The sequence below is a fragment of the Cervus canadensis genome, chromosome 5 (genome assembly GCF_019320065.1).
Source record: "Cervus canadensis isolate Bull #8, Minnesota chromosome 5, ASM1932006v1, whole genome shotgun sequence".
Taxonomy (NCBI): Eukaryota; Metazoa; Chordata; class Mammalia; order Artiodactyla; family Cervidae; genus Cervus; species Cervus canadensis.
This window is the reverse complement of record NC_057390.1, coordinates 92283218-92306570: the sequence shown is the minus strand read 5'-3', so window position 1 is coordinate 92306570 and position 23353 is coordinate 92283218. Positions and strand designations below refer to the sequence as shown.

At 48.4% G+C, this 23353-nt stretch overlaps 1 protein-coding gene across 4 annotated transcripts in view; it reads right to left on the bottom strand.

The window, feature by feature from the left end:
- The window catches only part of MVB12B (multivesicular body subunit 12B), a 195798-nt gene that overhangs the window by 94343 nt on the left and 78102 nt on the right, over positions 1–23353 (bottom strand). For all 4 annotated transcript variants that reach the window (XM_043469576.1, XM_043469577.1, XM_043469578.1 and 1 more), the window contains exons 5-6: positions 17422–17551; positions 14805–14927 (exon numbers count right to left, since the gene is read on the bottom strand). In XM_043469576.1, the coding sequence (XP_043325511.1) occupies positions 14805–14927; positions 17422–17551 (253 nt within the window). The remainder of the gene's footprint in view (positions 1–14804; positions 14928–17421; positions 17552–23353) is intronic.

The window sequence follows — 23353 nt, the reverse complement described above, 5'->3', positions numbered from 1 at the left end:
GAGGAAGCTAAATGTGGTCGTGAAATCTCTGTACCTATTTTGTTGTAAAGCTAAAACTTCTTTAAAAAATAAAGTCTTTAAAAATGATTTAAAAAACCCCAAACCCAATTAAGATGCATCGTTCCCCTTTAGATATATCTGTAAGTAAACTGAAGCACATATATAAATTCCCTCTATCATAAAGTATGTGCGTGCTTAGTCGCTAAGTCGTGTCTGACTCTTTTGTGACCCTGTGGACTGCAGCCCATCAGGCTTCATGGTTGGAATTCTCCAGGGAAGAGTACTGGAGTGGGTTGCCATTTCCTTCTCCAGGGGATCTTCCTGACCCAGGGATCAAACCTGAGTCTCCTGCATTGGCAGGCGGAGGTGGATTCTTTACCAGGGAAGCCCCTGAGCCACCAGGGAAGCCCGTCTATAACGGTTAAAAATTCTAAATATCACAAGATATACAAATAGAAAACTATAAAGCTATATGCTTCAATTTTAAAGCAATGGCATAAAACAAAACAAACATTTGTTCAGCAACTACCACACACCAGGCCTTCGACTAGGCCCTGTGAAGTACCCATCTACGTGGGAGTCATGGTGTTACCTGCCCAGTGGGAAGAATGTGGTGGGGGAGGAAAGGATGGAGCAATGGAACAGCAAGAGCAACTGCAACTCAAGAGTCAAGACAATGACCTAAGACTTGTCACAAAGTAAGAGAGGGGCAACAGAGACTCCTGCAGTGAGAGAAGAGGGACATCATTTCCACACGCCTCAAGGCATGGGGGCCACTGAAGGCTTTGTTCCTGGAATCACCTGTGACTGCAACAGTCACCCCTTACTGAAAACTTGCACTATTCTTCATGATTCTCACTCACCTCTAATCTTCACAACCCAGGGGAGGTTCCACCAGTAGGAAAAAAAGAAGGTTCAGAGAGGTTAGGGAACTTGTCCAAGGTCACAAAGCTAAAGCAATTGACTGAGCTAGGATTTGAGTTCATGCTTTTTCCACTCTGCCATGTTGCTTTAACCGAGACGGCAGAAGCACAAAAGTATAAATGCAGACTTGTTCATTTTCCATTCAAGCAACCCATCTGCCATGATCAACATAACTTCAGCCTACCGACTTGACTATATAATGAGTTTTCCTCATGGACGACAACCGACACATGCACAGACACGCACCCTCCAACCGAATCACTCTGCAGCGGACCAGGAATAAAAGGGCTGCCTCTGCAAGACTAGGAAATTTCAGTTCCAAACTCCCCAAGTTCCTAAACGCATAACTTTTAAGTATGTGCAGCTCGACGGCATATGGCAAATCAATTACTAGTTTAAATCTTAAAACAAAAACATGGCAAGTGTGGTGCAGAAATAATCAAGAACAACGGTTCAGTTTAGATTACAGTGGGCCACTAGAGTTTTGAACACAATTAATCATCATTCCAGGCAATGGGAAGCCATATTGACACTTATTCCTAATTTGAATATTTAATTAGGGTGAAGTTCTTCATCAAATTATCGCAGAACTGGGAGAAAGCCTGGAAGACTTACACAATTACTATCTTAACCCCTTCCCAGCTGCTCACCTGTGAGCACAGCTCTGCAGGGGAGCAGGCCTATAACCAGCCTGATGCTCTGGGAACTCGCTGGGGATGCTGGCAATCAAGGCTGAAAGGGGCTGGATGGGGACAACAGAAAGGTCTAAGGGGATTGGCTGCTTGTGCCCAGAGGAAACTCGGAAACAAACCCTGGACCAAGCCAGAAAGTCACACACGTGGGTGCCCACTGTGTGCCCAGCACGGCCCCTCCATGTGTCTTCTCAATTGGCTCTCACAGCAACCCTGCAGAGAGGCTGTTCTTACCCCCATTTTACAGACAAGGAAACTGAGGCTCAGAGAAATGATGTAACTTACTGGCCATGACACTGCTTGTGAGTAGTCTCAAGGCCGAGTTACTCATCTCTCTCTCTCTCTCTCTCACACACACACACACACACACCTACCTTGTATTCATCAAAAGTAACAAATAGGACACCTAACGGTTAACAAAAATGTATTTAAAGCTGCATCATTTTGCACTGTTGGTTTTCTGCATCCTGCAAATAAATTGGTGGGGAGAGGCAACAGACCCAGGCCTCCTCAAGCAGCATTCTAAACTTCAACTCGTGGATTCAAAATGCATCCCTGACTCCCCAAGCCGGCACATCACTCTGCCACTATGGCCAGCTGCTCAGGAGCCAGATGAAGGGCTGGGCAGCAGAGCCTGAGGAAGCGGCCCTGAGCTGCTGCCCATCCCACCCCCACCTGACCCTGCACCAGGGGGCTGTGCCAAGGTGGTCACTGTGGACCACCACTGGTGTCGGGCCGGGGGGTGAAGGCTGGTAACGGGACAAGAAAATGAGAATCTGGTTTCTTTCTTTAGAGATGGCAGTGGCTCAGCAATAGCCTTTATAGCGACCTATCGGTTTGGACAGAGAATTGCATTTCCTTAAGGTCTTCTTTTTCACTCTATGAAAAAGACTTAAGACATTTCGCAGGCACCATATGCTTCTGTGTGACCAAAAGTAACACGTCTTCCCATGCAATCTCCCCCAAGGCTCCCAGAATGGGGCCAAAGGCTGACTTCGCACCCTATACTTGACCATGGTGGGTCCAGAGATCTTTCTGCTTCCAGACTCCACAGAGGAGCTTGGGTGGGGGTGGGCATCCTGATGGTTTCCGATTAGCGGTTCTCTTCTAGAAGCTGGAGATGGGTTCAGTTACCCTCTTGTGGACGTGGATGTGGCCAGAGCTCCATTGGCAGTGGCTACTTTCGGCAGGAAGGGAAGAGCCGGCCATGCAGCCCCCCTTGCGCAGCCCCCCTGCCCAGCCAAGTGGGCAGCGGAAAACCCGGGATCCAGAATGTCTCCTCGGAGCCTGCTCCTTGCGGGAGCAAATGGCGTTGGGAACTTTGAAACTTTCCTTTGTATATTACATTAATCCATATAAGAAAATCTCTTTTAATGAGGAGTGATGTAGTTACAAACTCTCCAGAGCCATAATTAGAGCAAACTAATTGAAGTTGTGTTTTGACACACTTTCCAAATTCACGGGTGCCGGATGACACATTCACAACAGAGCTGCTGCACAACCATGGCGACGGCAAAATCATTAGGCTAATAACACTTATTTGCATTCTTCTCGTGCCGGCAGCTCTCCCTTAAATACTGTTTCTGCTATTGCTCCTTTACTGTAAGTTTCCACGGAAAGATATTAACAGTAATTATTAGTCCTTTAGTGGAATTTTAATGTTAAAGAATAACAGCCTGCATTAACAGACACTGAATGCCGAATCCTCTCCGTAACCACCGCTGGACGGTCTGGAGGCTCAACCTGCACCCCACAACCTGCTGGGGACAGAGTTTCAGCATCATTGAGGGCAATCACTCAGAGCCCACCCCCACTGGGATCCAAGTCCCGGCTTCCGAACTATTCTGTTTCAAATGTTTGAAGAGGAAAAAAAAATTTTTTTCTTTAAGTACATTAAAATGAAATAGTTAGACATTTTTTCCAAGCAGTTAAAAAAAAAATTAACAATTTACAACACGGTCTTTGGTAATAATACTAATGAATTCCAGGAGGACATGCGTTAACTACTCTGCCACCACCCTTTTCGGTGATTAAAGACAGACTTGGAATAACCGGACCTGAGAAAGGCCAGCAGGGGTGGGGCGCGCCTGATCTGTCAATAGAGATGCCCTGTTTGCCACCAACAAGGCCAATTTTTTGGATGCTTAACTCACACACACACACACACACACACACAGAGGAAGACTCGACAGTTCTAAATAATGGTTATTAATGACTCCCGCCTCTAGGCTGATAAATTACTTCTGAAATTTAGAATCGGAGAGGTATGAAGAGTGAAGGGAATGACAGGAAATGCCGGCAGCACGGAGCTCCTGCTTCCTCCACGGGGTGGGGGAAGGCCAGGCCCTGAAAACAATAAAGGTCAAGGGCCCGCCTCTGGGTCTGCGGAGGTCCTACTGAGGCTGTGGCCACAGCCATCCCCCGCCTGCACCTGGGTCACTGACCAGCACCTCACCTCCCAGGCACACGGTCACAAGGAGGTGAGACCTGGTCCCAGACCTGACCCTCCCGCCCACATGCCAGCATCGACAGATCATGCCAGTGGCCCCCTCACTGGGTCTTGAGGGATGGGCTGGACAGTCGCTTGGATTCTGGGCTTCTATAAATAACTTGGGATCAAGAAAAACACCCACCATGTCATTTGTTTTGCGAAATTCAAGAGAAAACGGAGGCAGAGGGTGGCACTGTCTTAACTAAAAATGGGTGCTTGTGTAGCATTTCAAAGTACAGTATTCATACATTTCGGGACATATGTCTAATCTCAACTGGGGAAGGTTTAGTTGAATGAAGAAAATGCTTTCTTAGAAAAACGTCGAAGACTGTACTCCCTTAAAACTTGGGAGTTTTTAGTTTCTGAAACTACCATCCTTAGACCAATCTGCTATTTTTCAAGTCACTGATTACTCGACAAGCAAAAAAGAGGGGGGGAGAAAAAAGGGTGGGGGGGAAATCTAACTTTCATAGCTGCAGCAACGTTCCAAATCATGGTATTTATGCACTACATTTAACCTTTATTACACTTGAACCCTGCAATGCCAAAACACCTACCTCTATTACAGAAGAAACTAAGGAAAAAGCCAAGCCGGGGACTCAGGGCACTGCATGTCCATTCCAGATGATCTAGTCTCATCTTATAAACTGAAATATTTAAAGAGTCTCTAAACCTCACTGACCTTGCTTTTAAAAACAAGGAACATATGGGCACTGCGAGCTTTTCATCTTCTTCCAGACTACTAAAATATCCGCTTCTCCAAAATTCAAGAGTAGAGAGCCTGCCAAAACTCAAGATTCATGAAAGGCCCCGTGTGCGTGAGGGCACCGGGAGGACGGGGAGGGGCCCGGGGCGGAAAACAAACCCTCGTAAAGAACCCCAGGCACATTCTTCCCCTTCTTGCCCACTCAAAGTCAAAAGCTGTGGAAAATAAAGTGAAACAATGACTAATTGGGTGGTGGAATGTGGGCCCTGGTCTGGGAGCACTGATGGCTAGGTTTGGTCTTGGCTGTGCGGGACACTGAGGTGGGGAGGACTCTAAATGTCTGGGGCTCCCTGAAGGCAGGGAGGGCAGGTTCCTTCAAGACAGGGACCTGGGCTCTGATCTTGGCTCCTCTCGATCCTAACCCTCTGCCCTGGAGTAAGTCTCCAAGCTTCAGTTTCTCATCTCTTAAGATAAGGACACCATAATCTTAACAGATTATTCACCTCACTGCATGGCTGTAAAGATTAGAACGATTAAACACAATATGTAGTGTTTACACAATGCCTGGCACAAGATGCTCAAAAAAAAAAAAGTAGCTGAAATAATAATGATGGTGGTGATAATTGTATTTATTCTGATAATTATTAATATTATTATTCAACTGGAAACAAAACATCTGCTGCTCAGAAGGGAGTTCAAGTTGAATGCTACCCTACTTATGGGCAAAAGCCCCACCCAAGTAAATCCAAAGGCCTTTGAAAAGTTACTACAAGCAAAGAATTTTATTAAATACCCAAATTAATCATTGAAACCCTGTCTTGAAATAGAATAGTGGGGGGGGGGGAGGGCAGCACATGCAGGAGTGGTGAAATACCAGGAAATTCCACTTCACACTCATTTTTACTTTGTTCGGCGGCTGGATTTACACGGAGAGACCCAGGTGAAATATTCCAGAGAGCTACCTGCAAATAGACTGTCAGCTTCCACTCTGATAAAAGGTAAAATATCCTCCTCTAAATGGTCTGGTTCACAGAACTGACCCTAAAGTGAACTGATAAATCTGTTCTGACACATGGAAAACTATTTTCATAATCCTGAAAAAGACCTTTCTCCAAACCCCAGAGCTTAAACCCACTGTGCAAAGAACCCTCGCACATTTGAGCAGCAGACCCGGGAGGGAATCGTTTCACGTTTATAACCCTGCCTTCTGGGACAACAGCAGCAAGCCTGCATAACCATCATAACCACCGAGAAAAATAAGACACTCACAAAGTCACAAAGATCACAAAAATCACACATTTACAAGCAGCAAATACCCTGTCAAAAATCTGACTCGGGAGAGAGAAAACAGAGAAGGCCTGCTCAGAGGTGGGAGCTGTATTGACTACTAGTCAATTCTTCATTAAACAGAAGCTCTGACTTCCCAAGAAGCCATATTAAAAATTAATATCAAAAAGCGTATCGCTCAGCCTAAACTCATCACTCATATCTAACAATACCAAACTGTATTCTAATGAAACTTCGCCTTCAGAATTACTCTGACACCAAAACTAAGTTGGGTATTGTTATAAAGGCAGTCCAGGCTTTGCGGCACAAGCATTTCAAAGATATTCAAATAACCTCGCTCTGCAGGTCTCTTTCACACCACTCTCATAATCACCAGAATAAATCAAACTGCTTGTAACCCTGCGTAATCGAGGGCTTTGAAGCTGGTCGAGGGACCCGCTGGGGTATGGCTCCCACATGTTCTCCTCAGGCAGCAATCACAACTCGAGAGGACTGGCCCCCAGCCAACAACCACACGTCTCCTGGGAAGAGTGTGAACGCAATGGGCTGCCGCCCACACCACAGGCTCTGGGAAGTCCTTCTCTCCAGCGGCCGCGAAGGAGCCTGGAGAAGCTGTACCCCAACCCCCGGACCCTCAAAGCACCTGCTTCGCTCCCCAGGGACATACTTCACACCAGGGAGCCTGTGACCTCAAGCGTCAGGCCAGAGGACAGTCTGCCAACCAGGGGAGATCATCTGCTGTTCAGTCGCTAGGCTGTGTCCGACCCTCTTTGCGACCCCGTGGGCTGCCGCACGCCAGGCTTCCCTGTCCTTCACCATCTCCCTGAGTTCACTCAAACCCATGTCCATTGAGTTGATAGCTCATCCGTGCTTGGGTTCAAATCCCAGCTCTGACACTTAGTAGCTGTGTGATGTTGGGAAAGGAATTTAACCTCCCTGATTTTAGTTTCCACATCTTGAAAAGGAGGGAAAAAACAGTACCTGACTCAAGAAGTGTTATGAGGATTAGATAAGCTTTTCTTTGTAACGCACTTGAACAGTGCCTGACACCCAGAGAATGCAAATATAAGTCTCGGTTGGGGGGCTGGCTGGAGGGATGGAAGGGGAGATGCATAGGATACCTGGTCCTATGTGTCTAACCAGCTCACTTTATACATTCAGTAAACATCGGCCACCACATGCCAGGCATCTGGAGTTCAAAGGTCCCTACCATTTTAGAGCCACACCATTTTCCACTGAATACTTACAGCCTCCAATAAGAGGATGCAGCCTAAAGTACCGGGTAAATTTTGATACACGTGATGCAATGTTATCTCTATTTCTGTGACTAGCCTTTTCTGAGGCTTTAAAGGAGGAAAAAAAAAAAAAGGAATGTGAGACTCCCTGTCATCAATAAGCCAGCAGATCTAGTCACAAGGCCAAATATAAACAAACATGGCAATGACAGGGAAATGTGAAATGCCAAACTGCAGGGTGCAGGCAAGTGGAGGGGAGGAAGGCCTTCCGGAAGTGGCGAGGGCAAGGCCAGGCCTGGAGGCTGGACAGGACCAGGCCTCCGCGCTCTGTGGAGTCCAGCCTGCCGCTTTCAGAGGAGTGGGGCAGGGGCTGGTAGGAGGCGAGGCACACAGCAATGGCCCGAGCAGAGATGGGCCAGGGATAAGGACAATGTGCCCAGGAGCCAAGAGGAGATGGACTTGACTAACGTGAGACCAGGCCACAGGAGGCCAGGGAAGGCTCCGGATTGGGGGGGAAAAACAAGGATGCGTGTGTGTTTGAAAACCCCAACAGGATGGAAGGCAACCTAGGACTTAAAATCCAGACAAAGAATGTAGGTGTGTGCTATTTAGGTGAAATTAATACCGAGCCCCAGGAGCCTCGAGCCTAAGTTTGATTTCGTGTTCTGGCTCCGCCCCCTCCAGCGGGCTCCTCTTTGGGATGCCCCTGGAGGCTGGTGCTTTCAGCTGGGTGGGTGGGTGGGTGCACGTGAGCAGGGGGAGGAGGCAGCAAAGCCGCGTTACCGTCTCCATCTTCAAAGGACGGTCACAGCAGGAAGGATACAAACACGTGTGTCCTATTTTCAGATTGTAACAAAAAAGGCGTGTGGTGTGCGTGTGAACAAAAAGGAAGTCTAGTTCTTCTAAGTAAAGCCAGATTCGCAGTTGTGCCTGGACACGCCCTGCAGACGGGGCACGGTCCCACAGTCCCTCGCTGGGCTCACGTACCCGCAAACTGTTGCTACTGCGGAAGTGGAGCTCAAAATCCATGTCCTAAATTGCTTACTATCAGGAGGTGGGGGGGATCGTCACCGGAACCAGCCCTTGGGCTTGTCTTCTAATCTCACCTTCATGTGGGACCCGTGTAACCCTTCTCATAAATGATGAACCCTTGTTACACAACAGCTTTCAACTGGAAAATGAATTCCCTCCAACCCTCTGGGCTGGGCTTTCTCCTTTGGTTGTTGTTCTTTAGTTGCTAAATCATGTCCAAGTTTTGGCGACCCCGTGGGCTATACATAGCCTGCCAGGCTCCTCTGTGGGATTTCCCAGGAAGGAATACTGGAGCGGGCTGCCATTTCCTTCTCCAGGGGATCTTCCCGACCCAGGGATTGAACCTGTGACTCTTGCATTGGCAGGTGGATTCTTTCCCACTGAGCCACCGGGGAAGCCTTCTCCTAGTAAAGCTACAAAAGAGGTGAAACTGCCAGGCCTCCTTATAGGCAAATGTCCCCTCGCCAAGCCTGCTGCCCCTCGGGGCAGGAGCAGGCACCTCGGCAGGAAAGGGAAAAGAGCCTCCCTGACCTGTGCAGCCCTGGGCCTCCTGTTCAAGTCCCGCCACTACAGGTGTGGTCTTGCCACAACAGTCACACAAGAGCATCTTTATAATCAAACATGGACAGAAGGCAACCATCAGAAGGCAGCCGGAGGATTTTAAGCCAGCAGGACTGCAGCTGGTGAGCAAGGCTCCGTCCCCGCTGTCGGCTTATTCTGTGGGTAGATCAAATGGCTCAGTGGATCCTACATCCATAGGAAGCGCGGGCCAGGGGGCCAGGATGGAGCACAGCAGCCCGCAGGCTCCTGACAATGGATGTGGCGGGGATGAGCCTGGGTGTGCGCGGCCTGAATGTTAGATCGCTGCGGCGGGATGCTGCTTCCCCTTTAGGAGGAGCCATTAACCTTTCAGATGACAGCCCCGGGATGGCAGTGACGGAACCATTTCTGAGGTCAGCGAGGATCTATGTTCTCAAAACCTGACATGGACATGCAAAAGTTGTGACTGAATCCCGGTGTCCCTGAGAGGAAGACTTAAATGCGGGTGACAGATCTTCTGCAATCAAAATGCCCCATTTCCCAGAGTATCTGTCACAGATTGATAACATCCACGCAAAAAGTTAAGTACAATTATGTCTGTCACTAAGAAACATACCTCGGAACCTGTGACTGACAACTTGCTGGAAGCTGACAAATCACCGGAAGATTCCTGAACAGCTCGGAGCAGCCGCGCACCTTATAAGGGAGGCTCAGCCCCCGCCTGACGGGGGAGAGGCTCCCGGGAGGGAAGACGACGTTTCCTCCCGGGGGCATGGGGGGCAGAGTCCGTGGAGGGTCACAGGACCGCCCACGGCCTGGGGGAGCAGGGTCGGGGGCCAGCTCCGCCCTGGGGACCCCCAGCCAGCAGGACGGGCAGGAGGAGCTGCTGGATCCGTGTGGTCTGCCTGCACCACACGGGCTCTGTGCCCCGACCCCGGGAGGGCGCCACAGCCGCCACCCCGAGGGCCCCAAGCTCCGAGCCACTGACACTGGTCCCGCACGAGCTGAAGGGGGCAGGCCACAGGTTGGAGGGCGAGGAGGCACTGGGCATGGTGTGAGCAGACCCGGGGTCAGGCGCCCACCGGAGCGCCCCATGGCACCCACGGCAAGGGGTCTGCGGCCCTAGCATGCAGGCCAGCTGAACCTGGATTCCTGAGGACGGGGCTGGGGAGTGTGATACATTTCTTAATGGGCTAAAAAGAAGAACTGCTGAAGGCCTGAAAAATCCATTTGCTATTTGAATCCTGCCAGTGACTGGGTGCACTTGGCCTCTTAAGCTGGCTTCTTTAATACCACGGGGTTTTCACCCTTGGAGAGTTCTCTTTTTTGACTTTAAAAGGTGAAGCCCAAGTCTACCTCCTTGCGACTTCAGCCCACCTGATCTAATTTTGCCTCCAGGGGCTCCCAATGCCCCAGCCCCACCTGGAGGCACTTCTACGCCCCCTTCTACACGGTAACCACTTGGGACATCTGAAGCCACCTGCCCCATCGCTCAGATCAAAACTCAGCGATTCCTCGCACTCAAGCTCAACGCTCGATTTGCGTAACTTCTACAAGGTGACCCGTCCCACTGTGCGTAAGGCTGCATTCATTCCACGCGCCCAAGGCCGTGCCTGGTTCACACAGACAGCGGCTAAGCCAGGTTTCCTCAGTTTGGCTCCCGTGCAGTTGGATGTTTTGAACCGCAGGGGGCCCTGTCCGTTTTCACCCATCACCTTTCATCTCCTGGATGCGGCAGGACGCTCTGACTGTAGAGACGTGCGGTATCGATTCTGCCATTCAGCACATCCGCTCTCCCTAATGACTCCGTGTCATCTGCACATTTGATAAGCATGCCTCTGATGTCTTTATCAAGCTACGGGTTCTACCGTTCGGCAAGCCGGGGGGCAGCAGCCCACCAGGGCCCTTCCTGGGAGGGCACAGAACCGATCCCTCTCCCACAGGCTGGGGCACCTGGGGCTCCGTCAGCTGCAAGTCCTCCTGCCTCCCCGAGATTTTCCAGACCTTGGTACTGGCAGAAGCTGAAACTTCTTGTCCTGGCAGAATCACATATGAGGGCTGGGGTGGGGGCAGCCCAGGCTGAAGGGGGAAGGAAGGTGCTTGCTCTGTCTGCACCCATCCCAAGGCAGCAGCAGAGAAGGATCAGAAGGGCCGGGACCCAGGGACACCAGTGTTTGCTCACACATGCCGGGCCGACCCGAAAAACTGAGGCTGGCTCGGGAAATGGGTGGGCACATAGGATCATGCCCGAGGCCCACGTTCAGGCCCACCCTGCTGGTCAACGTTTGTGAAACAGATGGCAGAGGACGGGGCAGCGCTGGGGCCCAGGGAGAAACAGAGGCTCCAGGCCCCCGGGGTAGAAGTGGCACGCCCTTCCTCACGTGGGTAAAACTGTCAAGAAACGCGTGGAGAGATGTGCGTGTGAAAGATTTGCTGGATGAGGACGAGGAGCTCTGCCAACACACCTTATTCTGGATCTTGCCATGAACTTCAAACACTCTGCCCATTTGCCGGATACAGCCGAGGGGCCTGCCCATCCTGAAAGGACCATGTCTGGCCCCGCAGCTGGCATTCTCTGCAACAACAGGGAGGAAACGGGCAGGAAGCACGTGTTCCGGGGGGCAGCAGCTGCCTCTGGAAGGAGAAGGCAGTCCTGCCAGGACCCTGAGGTCCTCGGGTGGCGACCCACCATCTTGCCAACTGTCCCTTTGGGCTGAAATCAACGGGGGGGGTGACTGCTCTCCAAAAAACGATGGGAAATTGACACACGAGTTAACAACAAAAGAAATGAAGGCAGAGAGCATGCTTTTGGCTCTTGTGATATAAACTCAAGCTCACGGAGGCAACAAGGTCTGCTACTGGCCCTCCCTAGCTTCCTTCACTGCCCCCAGGGAAAGGAGAAATTGGGAAAATGGCCCACCACCCTTGCATCCAACAGCCTGCCCATCCTCCAGCCTCCTCCACACTTGGTCGGTAGAGGGCGCTGCCTCACCGCGCTCTCACCGCAGCCCCGGCTTTGCAACTTGATCCCTGCGTCCACACAAAGAGCACAGCTTGTGCTTTCACAGGAGAAAGCAGCAGCGAAACGCAGCCTTGCTTTTTTGTGATATGATAGCACCTATGTAAAAAGTACACAGGAAAACGACTTGAAAGAAATATACCCAAAGGTAATGAGCCTTTGCTTACTGGAGATGGAATTTGTCTTTTTTTTCTTTCATTATTTTCTATGCTGTTTTCTACCAGCTTGTCTTCCTCTCAGAGTCAGAAAAGCCTGAGGACTCTTCAGGGGCTCACGAGTCATCTGCGGGTGGGGCTGGGGAGGCTGCAGCATGGGGTCCCAGGCTGTTGGGGAGGCATTTCTCGCATAACTAAACATGTCTGCACCTGGGCCGAGCTCAGGGAGGTAGAAGGTGGGGGAAACTAGAAACAGTCCCCGCCTTCCAGGAGTTTACACCATGATCACAAGGTGAAGGGGTAACGGCTGAGAAGGCTCCAAGGGCAGAGCCTGGCACAGGGCATTCAGGGAAGGCTGCCTGCAAGAGGCAGTATTTGAACTGACATTCGAGGCAGGGAATGCGAGACATATTGGATGCACAAGCGTCCACATGAACAAAGACACAGAAGCACAAAATAGGAAAGGAAAAACAGGCTGCTGGTTCTAAGTTGGAGGCTTTGGGAAAGAGAGAGAAGACCCATTCCTGGGAACCAGGCACAGAGGCCTCCATCCTACAGGCCCCCAGCGGGAACACAAGTGTCACCCACAGCCCTCTGCCAGAGAGAAAGCTGCCAAGTTCCTCTGCTGGACACATCACGGGATCTGAAGCTGCACGGAATAACACACTCATCACTTCACAAATCTTCAGTGGGTAATCTGAATTATCAGCATTTCATTTTTTTTTTTTTTAAATCAAACACATGCAATAGGAAAACAATACAAAAACTGAAGACCATAAAAAAAAAACCCTGTTGAATTAGGAGGCTCATAGGTGTGTGGGCCACCTGTAAATGACTGCACAATGAGAGGAGGGCTTAGGGACAGACAAGGGAAGCGTTAACGTAACATTCAATTATCCTACTGCACCCTGGCTGACTTAACTCAGTCAAATTAGAATACATTTTATATTGACTATTTTGACATTTGCTTTATTTGGCAAGTAAAACGAAACTGATCCAATTTTCTTGCAGCCATTGTTAAACCATAAACTGAACAACAAGAGGTTATAAAATACACAAGCCTCATAAGGCTCCTCCTGATGTGCTACCTCCAGTTCTGCAGGACTCTCGCTGGCCTGTGTCCCGCGTCCCGGCTTCAGTTCCCAGTGACTGTGCTCCTGTGCTGACCGGCCAGCTTCTGGGCAGGGGGCAGGGCGTTCCTCCTGCCGTAACTGGAGAAGTGGAGCTCTTCATCTCACAAAAAGTTAAACCTGCCCGGAGGTGGCGCCTATTTCTAGGCCCTTCCAGACCATATGATGTCAATAGGTGTAACCTCTCTGAGGCGATGGGTCTGAGCTGACCCCGAGCACACGTGATGGGTCCGAGCCGACCCCAGGCACAGGTGATGGGCCCGAGTTGACCCAGGGCACACGTGATGGGTCTAAGCCGACCCTGGGCACAGGTGATGGGCCCAAGCCAACCCTGGGCACAGGTGACAGTGATCACAGCTGTGACGGTGCTTGGGGCAGTGAGAGAGGAACTCCAAAGGGCTGACCTGAGCTGCGTGAGCCTCGTACTCCTAAACCAAAGACCCAACTCTGGGAAGCTCTGGGAAGCTGTTCACCTCTCTTAACGCCGAAGTGAAGCTAAAAACTACTTCTCAAGTTTCAGGCAACGCCAGGGGTTGTTAGGATTAACCACCACTCTTAGTTTGTGAACCTGTCTCAAGCGAGAAACACCTGTCTTTTGGAAAAGTCCCAAAGGACAGGCCTCCAAGCTGCCAGCTCCTGAAAGCTCATTCCCCCGAAGGCTCAGCGGGGGAACAGGACGCGGGTGACCAGCCATGCCACCTCTCTTCTGACTTGCGGGGCGCAGGGTGTGGGCCTTGGGGCGTGCGGAGGGGCAAGCGCCCGGTAACGGCTCTGTCCTGTTCCTGACCGACTCTGTCACCTGTTTGCCCACATGGAAGCTCTGAGGCCCCTTCTCGTTAATGTTCCATCCACCTCCAATGGCACTGCCTCGCCACTTCTCACTTGTGTACTTTTGTAACTCCTTTCTCAAGTGCAGTCTATCATTGCTGTTTGCTCCTTGTCCTCAAATAATTCACCGCTAATGAGGCAGAGGTTTTTGATCAGATAGAAAGTGTTGAGACTACTACTCAGGTAATCTGCTATTACCAGATTTCTGCTCCGACGGAAATCAGGTTAAATCAGGTGCAGAGACCAGTCCGCTCAGCCAAGTTTCTTTGTGGAAACAACTATTAAAATGAACAGCCCTTGAAAAACTTCTCACTATTCTCTCAAACTACCTATTTCTTAGTCTGCAGCTCTTTGGGAAAAGAAACAATATGGAAATGAACAAAATTACTTACCAACTCTCCCAGAGTTAAACGAGTTGCTGGCCAAGGCAGAGAAGGAACTCCACCTTTTACGGGTAGCCTTCCCAACTGGGTGGCTACAGATCATGTGACTGTGTGCAGCTATGAGCTCTTTAGAATAATAAGCTCCATTTTAAGTTGCATATTCTGCTATTTTAGAAGCCTGCAGAATATGCACAACAGAACACAGAATGGCTTTTACATTCACGTAATGCGAAGATTTCTAACAGGTTTTGCAAAATCCCCTCTAAAGGTATATTACTCCTGCAGTGTTTCTGCAGATCCTAAGTGGAGGTGTTTCAGAAGTTACGCAGTGGGACCCGAGACCACATGACTCTGGGACATGCACAACAGGACAGTGCCTCACCTGGGAAGGTTGGGGGCTGGGGTGGAAGCAGTGGATGACGGGGAAGGCGTTGTGGGCTGAGACGCATCATGACTTCGTGGTACTCGGCCCATTCGGTACCAGATTCCCATGCTGTTCAGTTCCCTTTAAGAGAAAAGAAAATTCTTCATGGAGGTGGTTTAGCATAAAATGACCTGAGCAACAAAGTAGACTGCCTCATTTCAGAGGGTCATGGCCTCAGACCTCAGGGAGTCGATTCCGGCCCATGAAGGTGTCACAGTTCAGAGCCTGAGGTGACGGCAGCTGTCCGAACCCGGTAGGCCTGTCGGGTGTGGTCATCTTCCTCTATCCCGGGGCCTGTGTCCTACATACATGCTGTCAACGTGTTCCTCGGTTCTGGGTCGGCAAACTTATTTTTACTCTTGTCATTTCATTGAGGGTATTTGTGCCATAATCCACTTCAAGAGGGCAGACCGCCTGTGCCTGGTGTTGAACTGTCCGGAGAACGGGCCCCACGCAGCTCCAGGCCCTGCCCCTCCTCCAGGATAAGGCCCCTCACTGCCTGTCATTCTCAGGGTCTGTCTGGGAGACATCTTTGCACCACAAAGTGCCAGGCATGTGCCCCATGAACCACCACAACTGAGGGTGGTGATGGAGGGGCTGACAGCTGCCACGTCCGGCTTCCGGTTACTTGACCGGCACACCCACCCAGCCCCACCCCACACCCCCCAGTCAGGTGCCCCGTGAGACAGGCGTACTCTTTGGAATTGTAACCGGATTATCTCAGCCACATCCAACTTCCGACTTCTCAGCTGCCCCATAGATCCGCATCTTGGGATGCAGAGGAAGGTCACCTCTCCAAAAAACAAGGACAGATTTGCTCAGTGGATTCTTCTGGCAGTTTCTCCGTATCAGTACACTACAGGAACTGATCTCAACCAGTCGTGTCTTATTAGGTGGTTGATTCTTATCAGCTGCACTGACCTTGCCACCTCTTGGTCACGGCCATAGTCAGGCCTTGGAGGAGCTGCTCCTGGTCTGAAGATTCCGTCCCTCACAGCCGACAACCCCAAACCTTTGCAAAGTAACCTGTAGGGCTGTGCCCATTTTTAAGAAAAAGGGACTTCAGAGTTTTCAACACTGAAATCTCTTTCCTTACAAATAACACTGGAATTATCTTTCTCTGGAAAAGAATTTTTGCCCCAAGATGAAACGAAAATATACTTTATTTAGCAATCTTCTCAAAATGATGTAAGAAAAGGATTCTAGTTTTGATTACCAAGACATATGTGGTAAGAATCTATTCTTTAGAATTGCTTAAATTGGTTAAAAATTGAATCTTTGAAAGGAGTATAGGGTGTAATTTTAAAAACCTGAATACACATAGTAACTGAATATACATAATAGATGTAGCAATTATTAAATTGTTGGTTTCTACTATTTGTATGTAAGTGGCTGTTTCTAAGATACCTGAAGTATGGTTATTTTCTTAACTGTTTTCTACTCTAGTAATCTTGTTTACATAATGAGTTTAAACCGTGTTGCAAAATGGGTTTTGAGTGTGTAGAAAGGGTGTGATCACAGAGTCCTTCTTAGGGACCTCAAAATCTCAGAGAAGAGCATTCAGATTCTATAGCTGAAGAGTCAAACAAGCTGTTGTGCACCAAGATGCAAATAAACTCTATTTCTGTGACACTTGCTCCCCAAGTGCTTCAAGCAAACACTACAGCTGGCTATATCTATCTCTCCATCTATGTATCTATCTATCTTGCAGCCTTCAAAAAAGGCCATGGCTTTTCAAGTAAAGAGGAGGGTTTAGACTCAAGTGAGCAAGATCCAGGAAGTTGACCTCCAAAGTCAAGTAGGAGAATGCATCCCTGGGGACCCGCAGGGACAGGCAAGAAGCCTGAAAAGCCAGCCAGGGAGATGGCACGTGGCCAAGAGGCCAAAAACCATCTACCACGCTCTTAATCTGAGAGACCTGAATTTCAGTGGCCTGACGGGTGAACATCTGTCATCTTTTGGATAGCCAGCACCCCTTCATCCCCCTTCTGACGCTCTACCTCGCCTCTGCACTTGGGGAGCAGACACCCCTCATTCCTAAGTCACCCCCATTTCTTCACCAGCTGAAATGGTCTCACCCATGGGTTTCTTGTCTGCTGCTCGTCTCTCCCTTTCTGAACACCAGCTCCACAGGAGTAGGCTCTTTGCCTCACTCACCCCATATCCAGGGGCTTTGGCCCTGTGCACCAAATGGGATGCTCCCTAAACTGTGATGGGGCGAATAAACCGCGGGGAGAGTCGAGGCCCAGTGGTCGGAAAGGAGGCAGCCCCTTGGCTCAAGGCATCTGGAAAGACCCCTGAAAGCCTGAGGATGAACACACAGGAGGAGGGGGGAAGGAGAGCCCCCTAGATGGAGCAGGCGGTGTCAACACGGGAGGAGAGGTCAGGGGGGTGGTGTCCTGGACTGGCTGTTATCTGGGCAGGAAGGGCAGCGAGAAGCGCTAAGACTGGAGGCCCACGAGAGGTAGGCGGCCAAGAGGCTACGGGTCACACAGGTCTCCGGACCTGGCCCCTGGGAGGGATCTGAGCACGCTCGGCAGACAGCAGTGACGAGCCTGGCCTTGCTGAGACTTACCCGATGAACGTGTACTGAGGTGGGGCCTGCTTGGTCCGGCCCATGATCCGAATGTCACAAATGGCCGCTTCAGTTGAATCCCGCGGGATAAATTTAATGCACAGCCTCTTCTTCCTAAAAGCCACTTCCTCTGAAGGAAAGGACCACAAGAAAAGGCATGAGTCTTCCAGAGGTGCCCACATCTCTATTCTCAACACCACGCCTCCCAGCACATTCCCTTCCCAGCGGTGGAAGTAACTGGTCGTCCAAGACGCCTGGCGCCACCGCTCCGGCCCAGGGCAGGGTTGCACAGTGGATAGTCTCGGTCACCCTGCTCTGCGTTCGGGGCCTGATCCCTGACACCCACTGCCGGGAAGGGGCCTACGGAGCACACACACACCTCTGCCAGAAGGAGCCAGGGATAAATCCATAACTGCAACCTGCTCGCTGCTCCAGCCCTCGGACACAAGCACACGGATGCCCCCAGCGTTAACACATTTCACTATACGGACCTTCTCTTCTTCACTTTTTATTACAGAGCTCTTCAAACATCCCCCCCAATAAAGAGAACAGGAAATAAGCTGAATCCACGTGTTCCCATGAACCCAATTCAATACTGTCAACAATGGAGGAACCCTCTCGTCTCCTCCCCCGCCCTCTTCAGCTCTGCAGAGATTTAAAATGACTCCCCAGCACGATGTCATTTCACCCACCAATATCTCAGAAGGTATCCAGGGCAGGCTAATTTTTTTTTTTTTACCATAACCACTATGATGTTATTATTCTTAACAAAAAAATGAGTCCTTAATATCATCAACTAGTCTGCATTCAGGTTTTCTCCAATATTGCAAAAATGTCATTTAGCTGTCGGTTTGTCTGGACCAAGATCCAGACACTGTCTGTGCATGGCGTTCGGTGGTTATGTCTCTCTGTTGTTCTGTGGTAACCTCTCCACCTTCCCTTCATCTTCAGGGCACTCACAGCATGGAGAGCTCAGGTCACCCGCTGTACCTCCTGTAACGCGGCTGAGTGAAAGGCTCAATTCTACCCGGGTTAGACAGCACAGGCAGGAGCACTCCACGGGTGGTGCACGTACATCTGATGGGTGACGGGATGCATGAAACGTGATGACACTCTCAGTGGGTTCTGGTGCCCTCAGCCCAGTGGCCTGGTTATAAAGTCCCTGACACCCTGCTCTGGGTGGTCTTCTCATCCCCTGACAACCATGCCTAGACCCGTAACTTCATTAAAGGTGTCAAATGGCGATTTTCTAACTCTGTCATTCCTTCTGCGTTTATTAGTTGGAATTTTTCTATATTAAAAAAATCTTTCATTCTTCAACTACTTGGTCTCCCTGAAACAGGCTCTAGTACAGGAAAGGACAGACATATCTGTGACTCTTTTCTCTAATTTATCAAGTCTTAGGGCAATGAGTTGTGGCCTAACAACCACCAAGGGTGACCACCCACATGGTTTTGGTTTGTTCATGTGTGGTTTTTAAACCAGATCTGGGTTAAAATTCCAACTCCATCATTTTCCAGCACCCTCATCTCAGGCAAGGGACTTAACTTCTCTGAGCCTTGGTTTCATCATCTAAAAGGGAGTTAATGAAGCCTGACACTGTAGGGACACGGGGTGGATGAAACGTGATGACACGTATGCTTCACTTAGCCCAGTGCCCAGCACGCAGTAAGTGCTCAGTAAAGAATAGTCGTGGTCATTCTTATCATAATACTGTGAGGAAGCCTCGAGCACGCGATCTGTGTCAGTGCTTGGCACTGATTTTCAAGGCCTTTCAGTTCTGTTGCAGGAAATAAGCATATTTACATTGGAGAGCAAGACACAAGAGGGAAGCGCTGTGTTGCTGTTAGTCTTGATTTTACCAAGGGAAGATGAGACTCAGGTACTGATGTTTTGGGATTACCAGAAGAAAAACTCAGAAACTTTGTGAGTTCTTCTCCTAGGAGAGGAAACCGAGCGCTTGATCAGACGTACGAGCTCTGAGTAATAAAACTGGACACTGAATCTAGACCCTGAACATGGGATCCAACAAGCCAGGAAGGGTTACTGCGGGGAGACTGTCCACAGCAACCCTGCAGCTTTAAAAACTATTAGCCAATAACTCAGGGCCTTTGAAAGTGTGAAGGAGGTGAGACCTTTCCTCAAAGTAAACCAAGATGCAGGTATTTTATGTACTTGCTTTGCCAGCTGCTCTTTGCCCCATTCTTCCATTTACAGCAAACTGGAGGTAAGAGATGGAGCTGCTAATTACACATGCTTAAACAGGCCTGACTTTAAGTAAACATATTATACAGAGTCAATAGAAATGTGTTCAGTCATGCTAATGAACACCGAGAAAGGACACAGCACTTTACTAAAACAAACAGTCTTCCAGTTTTTAAGTGCCTTATGGATTGCAACAAAACGTATTTTAAATTAATTACAGGAGTCTCATCTTGCTGGCTGATTTTTTAAAAAAGTCAGGATCTTAAAATGCTCTCAAGCATCCCAGAGCTGACCACAGATTGGATGACCCTAAATGAATAGGTGACTCTACAGTCACCCTTCCTTGTGGGATACGACACCTGTTGGAGATGCCGGAACCCAACCTCAGACTGTCCATGTGGGTAGTGACCAACACACCCCCAGTCACTGGGGCAACTTCCCAGGATCACGTGGCTGTACAGTAGCTAGACCAGGACTCAGTCCTGGGCCTCCTTGCTCAACGGATTCAACAAATTGAGAGGAAAATGCAGAACGAGAAATCCCTTGACTCTATAGTAAATCAATATAGAGACATTTTAAGCCACTTAGTTGTCAAAAACAAACAACAATGCAAATTTTAAAACTAAGAAAAACATAGGGAGAAGTAGGAAATTAATACAAGTCTACAAGTCAGTTTTAGTTTTTAAGCAGACCATTCATATAAGCAAAAAGAGCAAGCAAAAACTTGTGAAGATGTTCAGTATTGCTAATAAATAATAAGTAAAAATTAAATAAAATGAGAACAGTAAAGCTAAATTAAAAATATAAAGCAGGCCTGTGGAAAACAGGTACAAGTCGGTATCATCAGGGGCAATGTGAACTGGTGTTTCTGGAAGTTAATTTGACAGCAGAGGGTAATAAAGCCTATCTTTACTGAGCTCATCCTCTGAGCTGTGTATGGCAGGTACCTTATGTGATTCAAAGATGAATTAAACATAGACCTTAAAAACAAACAAACAAACAAACAAAAAACCCCATAGATCTTGCCCTTCAAGAAAGAGATAAGTAGCAAAGACATAAAGAAAACATGTAAATGGCTATAATGTAAGCTAAGAACAACATTATGAGGTGGACAGTGCTGCCCCATTTTACAGATGAGGAAACTGAGGCCCAGGAAGGTGAAGTCATTTGCCCAGGGTCCCTCATTTGTAAGTGGCAGAGCCAGACTCCACATTAGGCGAGATTAACTCCAGAGTCCAAGTTCCTCCCACTACGCCAAGTGCAGTCTGCGCTAACAGAGGGAATGACGGGCATTCAGAACCAGAACCCTATGGGCTTTCCACCACTGTTCTTCACATTTGCCTACTTTCCTCCCCCCTTCAACAAACACGTGCTGTGTCAAGCAGCTAAAGAGTAGTAAAGAAAGCAGACAGGGCTCCTGACCAGCTGATTATAGTTACTCTCTGGACTAAGCCCCTTGTGGGTCCTTTTCCTAGGCTCATCTCTGTATCCCAAAGCCAAGTCTGCAGAGCCTGCAGGAGACACGCACCCACGGTAGCTGACTGAGGAAAGAAGAGAGCCTGCTTTACACTTGCATCTAGAGATCAGAGCTCACCCTACAAAGACATGAGGTGTGACATTCGGAGCTGAGGGAAAGGGCATCTCAGGCAGGGAAAACAACAAAGCAGATCCATGGAATCAGAAAAGCAAGGAGCACAAATGGACTTCCCTCGTGGTCCAGTGGTTAAAAATCTGCCTGCCAACACAGGAGGGCATGGGTTCGATCGCTGGTCTGGGAAGATTCCACAGGTTGCAGAACAACTAAGCCCGTGCACACAACTACGGAGCCTGTGCGTGACAGCCTGGAACTGCAACTGCGGAACCCACGCGCCACAACCCCTGAAGCCCACGTGCCCTAGAACCTGCGCCCTGCGACAAGAGAAGCCACCACAACTAGAGAAAGCCCATGAGCTGCAGCAAAGACCCAGCACGGCCATAAATAAACAAACAGAAGGGAGCTTTTTAAAAAGAACAAAAGGAAGAGAGATGCACAAAAGGGCAGAGTGAGTGGCTTGGTCTGGGTCAAGCGCTGGTGCTTAAAGATGAGAAAGATGCTCTCAGAGGAAGGTTGGGGGCAGACGTAGAGGACCCAGGACCCAGTAACCTCAAGTACTTGTAAACTTATCACGAGAAAATCATTCAAAATCTATACATACTCAAACTGACCTACAGATTCAACACCATTCCTTATCAAAATCCCAGATAGTTTCTTTGCAGAAATTGACTAATTTTAGAATTGGTGTGGAAGTTTGAGGGACCCAGAATAGCCAAAATAGCTTGAAAAAGAAGAACAAAGGTGGAGGATTCTTGGTTTCAAAACCTGCTACAAAACTCCAATAAACAAGACTGTGGTTTGGCCTAAGGAAAGACCTACAGATCATAGAAAGAGAACTCAGAGTCTAGAAACAAACCTTCACATTTACAGTCAACTGATATTCAGCAAGGATACTAAGACAATTCAGTGAGGGAAAGGATAGTCTTTTCAACAAATGATTCTGGAAGAAAGAATAAATCTGTTGTATATCAACTATACTTCAACAAAAATATTTTCTTTAAAAGAATAAATTTGAACTTCTATCTTGAACTATTCACAAGCATTTGAACTCCTATCTTGAACAATTCACAAGCATCAATTCAAAATGGATCAAAGACCTAAGTGAAGGAGATAAAACTATAAAACTCTTAGAAGAAAACATTGGCATAAATCTTGGTGACCTTGGATTTGCAATGGTTTCTTAGGCATGACTCCAAAAGCATGAACAACAACAACAAAAATAGATAAATGGAACGTCATCAAAATAAAAAACTTTTCTGTTTCAAAGGACAGTATTAAGAAAATGAAATGAATGTATGGCAACTATACCTTAATTTAAAGAAAAGAAAATGAAATGAAAACCCACAGAATGGGAGAAATTTTTTTCAAATCATGTAACTGATAAAGGACTTACATCTAGAATATAAGAAAACATTCTTATTACTCAATCATAAAAAAAGACCAATTTTAAACAGGCAAAGAATTAGAATAGCCATTTCTCTAGAGAAAATATACAAATGGATAATAAGCATATGAAAAAGTGTTCACCATCACTAGCCACAGGGAAACAAACCAAAACCACAATGAGAGACCACTGCATCCCCACTAAGATGGTTAGAATCAAAAAGAAAGATAATAACAAATGTTGGTGAAGATGAGGAGAAACTAGAACCTTCAAACCCTGCTGGTTGGAATGCAAAAGGGTATATAGCTCCTTTGGAGAACAGTTTGGCAGTTCCTTAAAAAGGTAAATATAGAGTTACCATATGACCTAGCAATTCCACACCTAGGTGTATGCCCAAGAGCAGTGAAAACATACGCCCACACAAAAACTTGTGCATCCAGTGTTCAGGGCAATAATCCAAAATGAAACAACCCAAATATCCATCAACTGAATGGATATGCAAAATGCTATATCCATATAATGGAGTATTACTTGGCAATAAAAAGGAATGGAGTACTGACATGCTACAACACGAACCTACCTTGAAAACATTATACTAAGTGAAGGAAGCCAGACACAAAAGACTACAGATTATGTGATTTCACTTACATGAAACGTCTAGAATAGGTAAATCTATACAGCAAGTAGATTAGTGGTTGCCTATGGCTGGTAGAGGGTAGAAAGGTGAGGACTAGGAAGAAAAGGAGAGT